The sequence below is a fragment of the Pipistrellus hanaki genome, assembly GCF_964339955.1.
Source record: "Pipistrellus hanaki genome assembly, chromosome: 14".
Taxonomy (NCBI): domain Eukaryota; kingdom Metazoa; phylum Chordata; class Mammalia; order Chiroptera; family Vespertilionidae; genus Pipistrellus; species Pipistrellus hanaki.
Window position 1 is genome coordinate 23,041,787 of NC_140516.1, and position 13,251 is coordinate 23,055,037.

General features: G+C 36.3%; 1 protein-coding gene across 1 annotated transcript in view; it reads left to right on the top strand.

The window, feature by feature from the left end:
• TMEM26 (transmembrane protein 26) overlaps positions 1-13,251 on the top strand; it is a 37,166-nt gene that overhangs the window by 8,947 nt on the left and 14,968 nt on the right. The window contains exons 2-3 of the mRNA XM_084904215.1: positions 7,431-7,509; positions 11,754-11,867. Coding sequence (XP_084760341.1) covers positions 7,431-7,509; positions 11,754-11,867 — 193 coding nt within the window. The remainder of the gene's footprint in view (positions 1-7,430; positions 7,510-11,753; positions 11,868-13,251) is intronic.

Consider the following 13,251-nt stretch of genomic DNA (forward strand, 5'->3'; position numbering starts at 1 on the left):
AAATAGTACATGCATTTTAAAATTGATGCATATTTTTTTCCTATAACTAGTTTACTCATAGTGAAGCAAACTGCTGAGGTTTGAATGTGGGCAACTTCCATTTTAATAATGTTCATTCTTGTTTTAGATATTGTCTTGGGGCATTTTAGGTTAAGTGAAGTCTACAGTACTGCTGCTACTGGTTTATATCATAATTTGGGATTATGATTTTATTTTTAAAATGGACATCAACAAACAATGACAATTATTATTAATATTCACCTTCAGAAGTAGTTTTCCCTTAACAAAACATAAATGTAGGCATTTTAAAAGAGTTTTGGAAATATAAAAAATTATTTCATTGTAATGAGTATTCCCAGCCCATTTAAAAGTCCTCCTTGTATCTTCTGTTCCTTTTTTAAAAACATCTGTTTTTATTGATTTTTAGAGAATTTTAAGGGAGAGGGAGAAAAACACTGATATGAGAGCATGATATCAATACAGCTTTATTATCTGATGTCAGCGCCTGTTAAAACATACACTCTCCATATTTAATTCTCCATTTGGGTGTAGTTTTCATGAGCTTATGGCCATTTAATTGTGGCCTCCCTCCCTCTTCAGTGGCAGATACAGACAGAGGCTCTTGGAGACAGGTGGTTGTGAGGGGGCTCTAATTAAGAAGAAAAGTGGGTGGTGGCTAGGAATCAGATTTGTGACTTTGAAGGTATGTGTTCTGCAAGAGCACGGGGTGAGTTTTGAGGGAATGCAGAGAAGCAGGTCATATGTTGAGGCTGTCCTATTGGGCACCTTTTGCCCATGCATTAACAGAAGGCCTAACTGAGCAGCCCAGGTGGAGCTAGTGGGTATTAAGGCCCCCTTAGAGAAAGCACTCTACAGTACATGTAAGGAGGACAGACAATTCTAAAATTGTTAAACAGGGTTTATGGGCCCACAAAAAGGTATCTTGACCTACTTTTTTATTTCCATGAAAGCAGGCCTATTATAATAAAGTGCTCCAGAAATTTTATTGAGGACACTCAAGGCAGTTTAATGTGAGATTTTGAAACGTAGGTCTAGTATTCTTACAAGTCCACTCCTATTTGTAGAGTAGGAAATCCTGAGAAATTGAAATCACAATTTGCACAGAAATAATTTTGGAACATCATTTTTGCTTCACTTAAATCTTATCTATTTTCAGGTTTATGCATATGATTGGAAGACTAGAATCCTCATTGTTTGTGGAGAACAAAGCTAAACAGGCTAGTCAGTGATATCATGGTTAATTCTTCTCCTATTTGCTTTTTTATATTGTTATATGCTTCCAAAAATGAACAAATGTCACTTTTCAATAAGAAAACAACAATAATTGTCATATTTAGAAGGATGAAAATGGAATCCTAATTCTAGATTAATGGTGAGTTGAAGTAAATATAATTCATTGCAGAGCTAAATTGCTAAATGTCATGACATAATCATTCTGTGAAAAACATTATAATTTGCTGAAATGACAACTTCGTGTGACAAATAATATTTTATTTTTGGGTGAAATGAACTGAAAAGAAACACAATGAATATAGCTCTTTAAGAGCTCAGAGCAGTATGTAGCATGTAGCAAGACCTATAAATATATTTTATTAGTAAATTAGTCCATAAATAAATAAAGAAAAAAATCCTTTAAGATCGTTCTCCTGCTGGGTACTTTAGAGAGAACTGATATGCTGGTTAAGGGTTGTGAAATAAGAAACAAGCAAACAAAAAAAAGTGTCTGTGGGGAGAAAAATTCATATTTAGGAAGGTTTTACCAGTAATTTAGAAAAAATGTCTGAGCAAAGGCAAAGTAATTGGGCATTAAAGTATAAACGTTGGGTACCTCCTGTATTCTGATAAGGTAGTGGTAATTGGCATTGTAATAAATCTGAGTTTCTAAGGGCAAAGTAGCTTATTAGCAATAGAGTATTCTCAATTTTGTAAATATTTTCCACTTGGATGTGTCTTATTCATTTACTCATATATTTATCAGTTTTTGTTAGGTATGAATAGTATGTCATTATTTTCATAAACTAGTATCCAGAAACCTAATTTAAGTTATTTTTGAGTTACTTAGATTCATCTGTGGTATAAGTCTTCATACAAAATGGTTGGCATCTACTTACTTCTGATGCCATGAAGACTGAGTAAAATGATTTGATAGCTTCTGAGAAAGGGCATCCAGCTTTATTAGTTACACAGCACAAGGTAGGATCAGGCCTAGCTTTTAATTTTTAGAATGCATATTTCTCTTTGGTTCCAAAAATAAATTGCACTGACAGTGCACGATCAACAATAAGGCAAACCTTCAATATAATAAATAATGGCTAAAATATAACTCTGAAATATTAAATCTTTCATACTAGCAGAACAATATTAAATTCACACAAGAACAGAATCATTAGTTTCCTTCAGTAACACCTCTGATAAATCAATTTATGATGATATTTCAAGAGGAGGCTTCTAGTCAAACCAGCAACAGAGAGGCAAGAAAATAGGAACTTTAATCAGCTATGACCTTATCTGATTACTACATATATGAAAGGAGCCCACCACCACGTGCCACGCACTGTGGAAGGAGATATGGATACATTGATCAGCAGGTAGACTCAGTTCTTGTGCTGTAATTACTCAGAATTGCTGGGAAACGGCCATGAGCGCAAACACATGTGACTATATAATTATAAATTTTGAAAATATATGTGGTAAAAGTGAAGAGTGTGAGGAGACAAGCATAACAAGGAGATCTGATTTAGATGCAGGGGAGAGGAAATTTTTTTCTGTCGAGTCCCATATAGCTGACATGAACTATGAGAAAGAAATAATCAGGTGAAAGGAGAGGAAGAGAAGTATTTCAAGGGAGAGGAATATATATGAGCGATGGCTCTGAGTTAGGAAGGCACTTAGTTTTTATCCAGAACTGAAAGAAAAACACCGTTAGAGTAGCACGGTGAAGAAGAATGGTAAGCAACAGTACCCAAGAGGTAGGCAGCCCTGATGGTGTGGCATTTTATAAGTCATGGTGGGCAAATGGCTCTTGCAAACCACGACCTGGTCAATGAATGTGAAGTCAGGCACAATGTTGTCCTCAGCAGCACAAACAATTTCCCTTAATTCAAGGAGTCTTAAGTAGGTTTGGTTTTGAGAATCGTAGTTTAAAAATAGGATTGGTTATGTTATTTTAAGACAGTCTTCTAAATGGGTGTCCTCTCTATCCTCTTTCAGCCACGCATGTATTTGCAGAGCTGAGCTTGTATAAGGCAGCAACGCATGTGTATTGAGCACATACTGAAATAGGAATTTTTAGGGGTGAAATGGGCAGGTTCAGGGAATTTTTAAAATTAAGAGGGTCCATGAAAAAAGCACAGGGCTACAGAGCTGCAAAAGGGTACATTTCCACAAGACAATGGAGTTGGGAGAGGCAGCAGTTACATTTCCATAAGGTAAGGGAACTGGGAGTAGCAAAATGTCTATATTTACAAAATAAAGTAGGAGGGCCTCATGTGTTCCATGTGAGGTTTGACTTGTGAGCTCAGGAGTTGCTACAGTGACCAAATCAAAGGGGAGTGGTAGCCAATCAGAGGGGATATCGAGACACACAAAAAAATAACTGCAGCCTTTATAAACCGGGGAAAAGGGAGCTCAGTGGGACTCTTTCCCCCTCCCCACGTGGGAGTCTGTGCTGGGAGATTCTTTCCCTTTATCCACATGGGAGTCTATACCTGTTCTTCAATAAATGTCACCTTTGCTATACCATCTTTCCTCCTTGGTTTTATTCTTCGCCTCCTTTGGACAAGAGCCCAGGAGACCATCTTGCCCAGGGGACACCTTGTGACCCAGTCCAAAAATTCCATATCAATACAATACCAGGCACATAAGTCACGCTGTCTCACTTAATCCTTATGGGGTGCATATTATTATCCCTATTTTATAGACAAGGGTATTGAGCCTCAGGGAAGTTAGCTATTTTCCAAAGATGAATGAATGAAAGATGCAGGATTCAAATTTGGGCCTCTTAATTTTGTAAACTCTACTGCAGTGTGACAATTCCATGAAGGGCACAATGAAAGAAGCACACTTGGCACTGGACCTCCTGAAATGGGAATAAAAGGTCCTGGTAGATGCCAGTAGCCTCCATTCACTGCATTTGTTCAGTCCTTCCTTATTAATAAATTCATGAATTTTTAAGCAAATAAGTGTTTGTTAACAAGCATTAATTAAAGACTTAGTAAGATACCCGATACCACTGATGAGAGGAAAAGGTGAAGGAAAGGGAAGAGGGAAGGGATATAAAGATAAAATATTCAGGATCTACCTTCAAAGAATTTAGGAAATCTAAGTCTCATACATAAATAACTATAAAACAGTGAGAATATGTTGGGTCCCAGGAGAAATACATTACCTGTATACAGGTATGATGTTGATGGGCAGATATGTAAAGGAAGCATATTCCAAAACAGAAAATTATAAATTGGAGAGACATTTGCCATAAAGCCATTTTAGAACCTCTGTTGTAGATTAACCAAGTGAAGGAGCCTAGAGCACTTCATTCTTAAAAGGGACCCATTGTCACCGAAACCGGTTTGGCTCAGTGGATAGAGGTCTGCAGACTGAAAGGTCCCGGGTTCGATTCCGGTCAAGGGCATGTACATTGGTTGCGGCACATCCCACATGTACACAACCAATGTACATTGGTTGCAGGATGTGCAGGAGGCGGCTGATCGATGTTTCTCTCTCATTGTTTCTAGCTCTCTATCCCTCTTCCTTCCTTTCTGTGGAAAAATCAATAAAATATATTAAAAAAAAAAAAAGGGACCCATGGTCAAACAAATCATAGATGGCTGAAATATATTCTTCATAGTCAAAATAACATATTTTAATATTTTTCTAGGTAATAGAGGCTTTTATTTTCTCCTTTTTTTTTTTTTTTAAAGAATTTGAGTTGTACAACTGCTACAGCCTGCTACTGGGAATTAGAGAGGGAGGAGAGAAGGGAGCTCCTGATTCTGATTTGCTATTCATCAGTACGTGGTACTACATATTGGGTTAAGAGGATGGGAAATGTGATGAGAAAGACCATGGACTCTGACACTCATGATTTAAATATGATTAATTCTTGAGACCTCAAGGTAATTCCTTTTCACTCATGGCAAATAGTCTAATGAAGAGGCACTGAAGTGAGGGCAACTTTCCAAAACATTTTGTTTTGCTTGTTTTAAATACATAACAGGTTGGATCTACACAGTGCCTTTCAAGTAGCTCAGCTTGATAGGATGTGGTAAAGGAAGCGGAAGGGGAAGTGGAGATAAAACCAAATAATGGAAGCTTAGGATATCAGATTATGGGATTTAGATTTTCTGTACACAGAAAAGCTTGGATCTTGACATTTTGTTTTGTTTGTTTGTTTGTGTGTGTGTGTGTGTGTGTGTGTGTGTGTATAAACTAGAGTTCAAGTTAGAGGAAATAAGTTGAAACAGGATAGTATTTTTTCCAATTTTAGAAATAAATGTTATACATAGAAATGTTATAGGGCCCTAGCTGGTTTGGCTCAGCAGATAGTCGGCCTGTGGACTGAAGGGTCACAGGTTCAGTTCCAGTCAATGGCACATGCTAGGGTTGCTGTCTTGATCCCCATTAGAGGGCATGCAGAAGGCAGCGGATCAATGATTCTCTCTCATCATTGATATTTCTATCTCTCTTCCCTTCTCCCTTCCTCTCTGAAATCAATGAAAAAAACATTTAAAAAGAAAATGAAAATAAAAGAAAATGTTATAGGTAATTGTTTGTTTTATTTTTAACCTCTTTCAAGAGCTGTTATGTTTTCAATATATGGTTTCACTAGATTATTATTGTAACATATTGTCAGGGAGTTAATCCCAAAATCAGTCTCAAGAGGGTCAACAAAATTGCAGTCTAGCTAACATTAGAGGTATCCAAACAAGCATTTACATATTGCAACTGTCCCTCTGACTAGAATTTATTTCCTTTCCCTATCTCACAAAGGAAATAGTCTCTCCTGATGTTTCCTTTGATATGGAAGGTCAAAATTAATTGTTTCTTTCCTTCTTAAGAGCATGTTCAAACTGGAGGCTTTTGATATCTCTCTGCATCCCAGCCATCTTCCAAGTCAGATTTTAATAAGGTGACCAATAACCTTTTGTTTCAAAATTGGATTTTGCAAGAAATCAAAGGTGGAAGAGTGTCTATATTAAATATTGACTATTTTTAAAGAGCTCTCTTTCTTGTATTCCTCCTCTCTTACTCTCCCCATAAATTGAAAGATGTTAGTGAAAGGGTTGAAAGCCTTCAAAAAGCCCATTCTAAATGTTCTTTTCCATTTAGATTTGTTCACTTTTCTCTCCAGGATTATAATAGTACAGTTTTAGTAGCATTACATCTCAGATAATTCTACTTATTGAACAATTAATATTTCTATTTTTCAGGTCATTTTGAACCAGTACATGTGTGTACTTCAAGTGTTTTAATAAAAATACATTTACTTACAATTTTGACTTTGAGATGCTCTATAGGAGTCCAATCTACAATAAAATGCAATTTGGTGGCTATCTACAAACTAGGAAGAGAGCCCTCACCAAACCTCAACCATACTGGAACCTTGATCTTGGATTTCCAATATGCAAAACTGGGAGGGAGTGACTTTCTGCTGTTCATGTCATCCAGCCCATGGAATTGTGTTATGACAGGCCAAGCTGACTAACACACTGACTATCCTCACTTTGTAATTTAGGATGCAAACTGAGAGGTTAAAATTGGCATTTGAACCTGTGAATGACTTTAAAGCCTACTCTTTGTATAGACCTCTGAATTTTGAGCCAGAAAATACTAGTAATGAATATAGTCTTTTAAAAAGATACAAAACCCTTCCTCTGTTGTTGTATGTATTTTTAGCAGATACAGATAAAGCCAGTTGATTTTGCTCATTTCTATTTGTTATCATCTGATTTTTGTGTTCTAGCAGGATGTTATTATTTGAGCTCTCAGAATTCCAGGTTAATGTTAAAAAATGTAGTTAATGCCACTGAAATTGCAATGCTAAAAAATCCAAGAAGATTTACTCATGCTGTATTTGCTTTTTGTAGGACATATTAAATACAAAATATCCCACTTTGTGCCTGAAATTAATTGGCAGTGCCTCATTAAACCATATTAAAATTAACGTCTATTAATTGGATTAGAAATTCAGTGAGAATGACAGCTGCTAGTGCCTTTTACAGTTACTCTGTTTTTCTATATTCCATATGGCAGAAATCACATAATGTTTTTTTTTCCCCCTTTGAAGCAAACACTTGAAATGAGAAGATTTGACTCACTGTGGTCAGGGGATGTGCATTTATTTTCTTTCTTTCTTTCCTTTTTTTTTTTTTTTTTTTTAAAGCTGAACTATCTTCCCCCCTCTTTCACAGGTTTTCACCAGCCATATTTGTGTATCTGATTAACATCGTTCCATCACTGTGGATTCTTGAAGTGCAACATGGGAACCAGGTACATCCTTTTGGAAAGTAGAAAAGTGGAACATTCAGCAATAAACTGCTTTCATATTCTAATCCGATTTGTGTCAGAGATGTATTTTTCTAAGGAACTGGATTTATTAAGAACTGAATAAAAAGAGGTAATCAACAAATAGAAGCAAATTCATAATCTGTCAAAACCAATAAAAATAGTAAATAGTTTTACAGATAAACTATAGCAATGATATAATATTATTTTATTACCTTCACTAAGATTAGATAATTTAAGATTAGATAATTAATTAACAATTTGTATTAGGATTTGTTCCTAAGACACCGCCTCCCCCAATATGCTAGAGTTTTACATGATGGGATAAAAATTTGTTTTTAACCTTTGCAGGGTCAATGAGCTCCTATATGGGACTAAGAATGTGCAGGGCTCCATAATCTGGCATCCTACAAAATGACATTTTTAGGAACCACAAGAACAAAAACAAGCCCCATCATCTGTACCATGCTATATAAATGCAATCAAATTTGGAGGGCCTATTTGAGATTATCTTAAATACAGACGATTACAGGAGATTCACTTTTGAGGGCCCTATGAGCTGCTTTAATGAAATAGGAAATCTGCTCTAGAGACCCAAAATAACCTTAAAGAAGAAGACTCATGAGACCCGCCATGAGGAAATGTGGACTATAGTATTAGAACCACGTTGACCTAAAAAATAAACAATGGCTTTCAGTCAGAGACCCTAGTGTATACACATACAGAGGTCCTAATTTTTAAGTGAGTTGCTTCTTACTTGGGCAAGCTTATGCAGCAGGCTCTAGGCTGGATTCAGCTATTTCTTCTTATTAATGCACCTGTACAACACCACACAGGTCGTTAGTAACATCCATCAGACACCAGCCTAGACTTCACATCTTCAGGGTTGGGGTTACAAGACTATATTTTTTTGTTTTTGTTTTTGTTTTTGTTTTTTAAATATGTTTTATTGATTTTGAACAGAGAGGAAGGGAGAGAGATAGAGAGTTGGAAACATCGATCAACTGCCTCTTGCACACCCCCTACTGGGGATATGCCCGCAACCAAGGTACGTGCCCTTGACTGGAATCGAACCCGGGACCTTTCAGTCCCCAATCCGACGCTCTATCCATTGAGCCAAACAGGTTTTGGCTACAAGACTATGTTTTACAGATAAACTATAGCTATGATATAATATTATTTTATTACCTTCACTAATAAAATACGTTAGGTAAGATCTGAGAATTTCCCCCTCCCCCTCCGTAGATTTATTTGTTGGCATTCATCATTTTATAGCAAAAGTAGGTCTCCTATATATGTTTTAGATATTGGAACATAGAAAGAAAATACTTACTCCAAATTTTAGGCACACAGAAGGGAAGTTAGCTCTGTGACCTCCTTTTGAAAAATTCCACAAGCATGTACCAATAATACAGGCATTAAGGAAAACATCTATCTGCCTTAAATCTCCTACTTAAAAAAAATATTAATGTGATAGGATATTTCTATCCCCGTAGAAAAAATATTTCTGTAACAGTAAATTGGTTGGTTCAAGTTATCATGACTTTTAAAAACTGTACCATAGGGAGTTAGGGGACTGTTTGAATTTTCTTACTGCTTACTATTTTCAGGGGTATGGAAATAAGTTCACGATTTGAATCATTTTTCCCCTTCATATCCAATTCTATGACATGGCTATCATCCACAATAACAATTCATTTCCCCAAATGCTTTTATAATATAAGTGTATGGCACAGTTAATTGATATACAGGTCAGATCCCATTACAACAAATAGCCTGCAACCAAAAGCTCTCTTTTTAATAAAAAAAAGATTTTTTTTGAGCCACGGGCAGTACCTCTCTAATTTTCATACTACAAAAGAAATTGGGCCTTTAGTAGTAATGCAATCTACTCTTATTGACATGAGGAATTAAAGTGAATGCCCAGAGATTGGATTGGGCAGGGTGGGTAGAGATGGAAATACCTGGTAGAAAAAAATTGAGGGGAAAAAAAAAGAGACAAAAAGACATTGGAATTGCATTTAAAGAGATAAGAAATGGCAGAATAAAGGAATTCTCTTTGTCCATTCATTTAAGAAATGTTGGTTTTAATAATAATCACTTTTCCTATTTATGTCAAAGTATTTTCAGGTATGTTTTCTCATTTATAAATCCAGCAACTACATGAGTTCGGCATGGTATATGCACTTCTGTTTTATAGAAGAGGACCCCAAGACTCAAAAAGATTAAGTACTTTTCTCAAGGCCATGCAACTAATCAACAGCTTTCTAGGGCTTAGAACCTATGGCTTGACCCCGACTCGGTTAACCACACTGCCTTTCTCAGTTATGTGTTCCATGTTTTAGAGGACTTACCATCAAAATCATCTAAATTCTTCTTGATGGGAAAGAGTAATTTAATTTCCTTTCACTTTTTCCATTTACTTTGAATCCTAAATGTTCTAACCTATGACTTGGCATTAGGAAAACATTCTGACCTACTTCAGGCAGACATTCCTCTTGGACAATCAATTATGTACTCTTATTTCTGAATCTGACAAGGTCTGCATGAATGGGAACAAAATGGTTATGACAACAATTATGACCTTACTTCTTAGGCTTACTTATGAAGTGGTAAGTTAAAGCAATGGAAACTTGCTGTTCTTGACGGAGTCAGTTCGGTTTGACCCAAAGGAATATTTTTGAAGCTAATAAGAGTTTTTAGGACATAAACCATAAAAAAGGGGTTTGTGTTGGCACCCAGGTCATCTACCTGAACTCACATACATGGTGCTGATGTAAACAATATGATCATAAAACAATAAAGTCAGATTAGGTTTAAGAAGTCAAACCAGTTGCTCTTTAAAGTCCTAATACAGCTGCCACTTAAAGGGAAGTCTCATCGATGTATTATAAGTAGAATTATGAGAGTAGAGAGGGACTCCGGTTGTTTATAACATCATGATATGGATGACAGCTGTTTGCTGCTAAGTTATCTTATACTTCCTTAAAATAAAAAGATGTCCATGGAGTTTTAGTGACAAGGATATAAAAAAAAAATTTAAAGTTTTTGGTCAAATTTTTGGTTTTTAACTAGAGTCACAATACTACAATTAGAATTTGTTACTTGCTTCAAGTATTTAAATTTTTTTTTATCTTTTCTCAGAGCCTTGGCAATATTAGAAAAAAAGTGTGCAAACAGTTGTATTTTACTCTTAGAGATATGGCACATGGCTATTTTTCTTAATTTTTGTTGTCATCTCACCCATAATACTAGTACTTTTGATGGAAGATAGGAAAAAATAGCCTCTTAACAGACTATATTTTCTATTTTTAAAAGAGCTCATAGAGTGATTGATGAAGTATCCAAAATAATTAAGAAAAATTCACTTCTTACAGCTTTAATATTTAAAAAATAGTTTCTCTCAAAATTCAAATGTGCGATCATGGATGAGTGGTGGTGGAGTGTGTTTCAAAAATCTGTTAGCCCTGCAGCTGTTTAAAGAAATCTTAAAGCTTATTATTATATATTTTTTAACCATTTATGAAATAATCATGGGTACAGTTACTTCAAGTGCCACCTCTTTCCTCTTTTACTTTCTCTACCTCAGATTCCTAGCATCTGGCTGGATAAAAATCAAGCACAGCTCACTTGCAGAAATTTACATGCAATATTAAGGAAAAAGAAGGAGGAACAATAAATCTATTTTAGGTCTATAAAAATTTCTATAAACTTAAATTGACCTCTAAGCTGACACTAAGTCTATATTTTGGTGGGTTAATGTTAATTTTTTTTTATTATTTTAGTGCTTAACAGGCAAGATGGAAAAATAATTGGATCATCTATTTAAGCAAAATGGTATTTAGGTAAAAGAGGCTTCTTGGGACAAGAAACAAACTCTTAGAATGAATGCTTTGACCATGTATGTTTTAATGTTGTTGTTGGTTGTTAGCTTATTTTACAGTTGTTCCAGGGTTCAAAACGGAACCCCATTGATCAATCTATAAATTCTACATTTCTCTACAATCCTCATAGACTTGTAGAACAATAAGACATATAGTTGACCTATTAAAAAGTGGTTTTTCTATCTCAAACATATAATCTGAGTTTTGGGAATGTTTATCCATACTGTTTAAATTCCACATCTCTGCTCATAATTTCTTAGATACATTGAAGCTATTTTTAATTTTATCTTTGTGGGTTGGTTTTTTTTTTTTTTTTGATATATTGCCTTTTTACAAAATTCTTAGTATTGTGGTAGCCAATCTGAAGAAATATCACAGAATGCCAGTAGCAAAGAAGACTTCAATCAAACTCTGATGTCAAGTGAAGATGCCCATGGAGGTGACAGTCTCATTGAGACGGTAAGAGCTTCCCCACAGAATGTTAAAAGGATCTATCAAAGCTTCTCACCTAACAAGGACAGTGCGCTCCACACCTTTCAGCTTTTTCTAGGGAAATTTGCTCATTGTTTGTTTGACTCAGGAATTTGCGAAATAATTGTATTTTTTGGTTAAATTAAACATAGTTAACATGCATAATAGGCATATCCTATCTAATAAAAGGGTAATATGCAAATTAACAATTACTCTGCTACACCAAACCCACACCCACAAGCCACGCCCACCAGCCAATCAGGAGCAAGTATGCAAATTAACCCAACCAAGATGGCTGTGGCCATGGAGAGAGCAGGATGAAGGCTTGGGATTCCCCAGTGATGGAAGAAGCCAAGCTTCTGCAGCCCTGGCCTGCTTTGTCCTCCACTTAAGGCTACAAAGTTTCAATTATAGAAGATAAATAAATCCCAGAGAAATGACTGCCTCCACAGAGTGAGCAGAAGGCTTGGCTTGCTCCAGGCTACAAAGTTTCAATTGTAGATGATAAATAAATCCCAGATACCAAGGCCTCTACTTGGGTCACCAGGGGGTGTGGCCAACCTGCAAACTGCCATTGGTTCCTCACCTAGGCCACCCCAAAACCCAAGGGAACCCCCACCCTGATCCGGGACACCCTTTAGGGCAAACAAGCTGGCTCCCACCCAGGTACCAGGCCTCCATCCTATCTAATAAAAGAGTAATATGCAGATTGACCATCACTCCAACACACAAGATAGCTGCCCCCATGTGGTCAAAGATCCTGCCCCTATGTGGACACAAGATGGCCACAAGATGGCCAGCAGGGGAGGGTAGTTGGGAGGGAACAGGCTTGCAAGGGAGGGCAGTTGGGGGCAAACAGGCTGTCAGGGGAGTAGTAAGACATCAATCAGGCTGTCATGGGAGTGGTTAGGTGATAATCAGGCTGGCAGGCAGAAGTGGTTAGGGGCAATCATGAAGGCAGGCAGGCAAGTAGTTGGGAGCCAGCAGTCCTGGATTGTGAGAGGGATCCCAGATTGGACAGGATGCAGGCTGGGCTGAGGGACAACCCTCCCCCCCCCCCTTCCTGTGCATGAATATTGTATATTTATTCACACACACACACACACACACACACACATATATATATAGATATAGATATAGATATAGATATAGATATAGATATAGATATAGATATATAGATATGTTTAACTTGCAGTATTAACAAACCTTTAATTCTTAGGTTAGACAATATATGTATAAAGTGAGATATATACATATATTTGTTAAGGGATAATATAAGATTGGGATCTTCCTTCATTGTTTTAGGTGTTCATATTAATAAAATAAAGATTTCCAGCCAAAATTGAATCACTTCTTTGTTATTTACATGTAT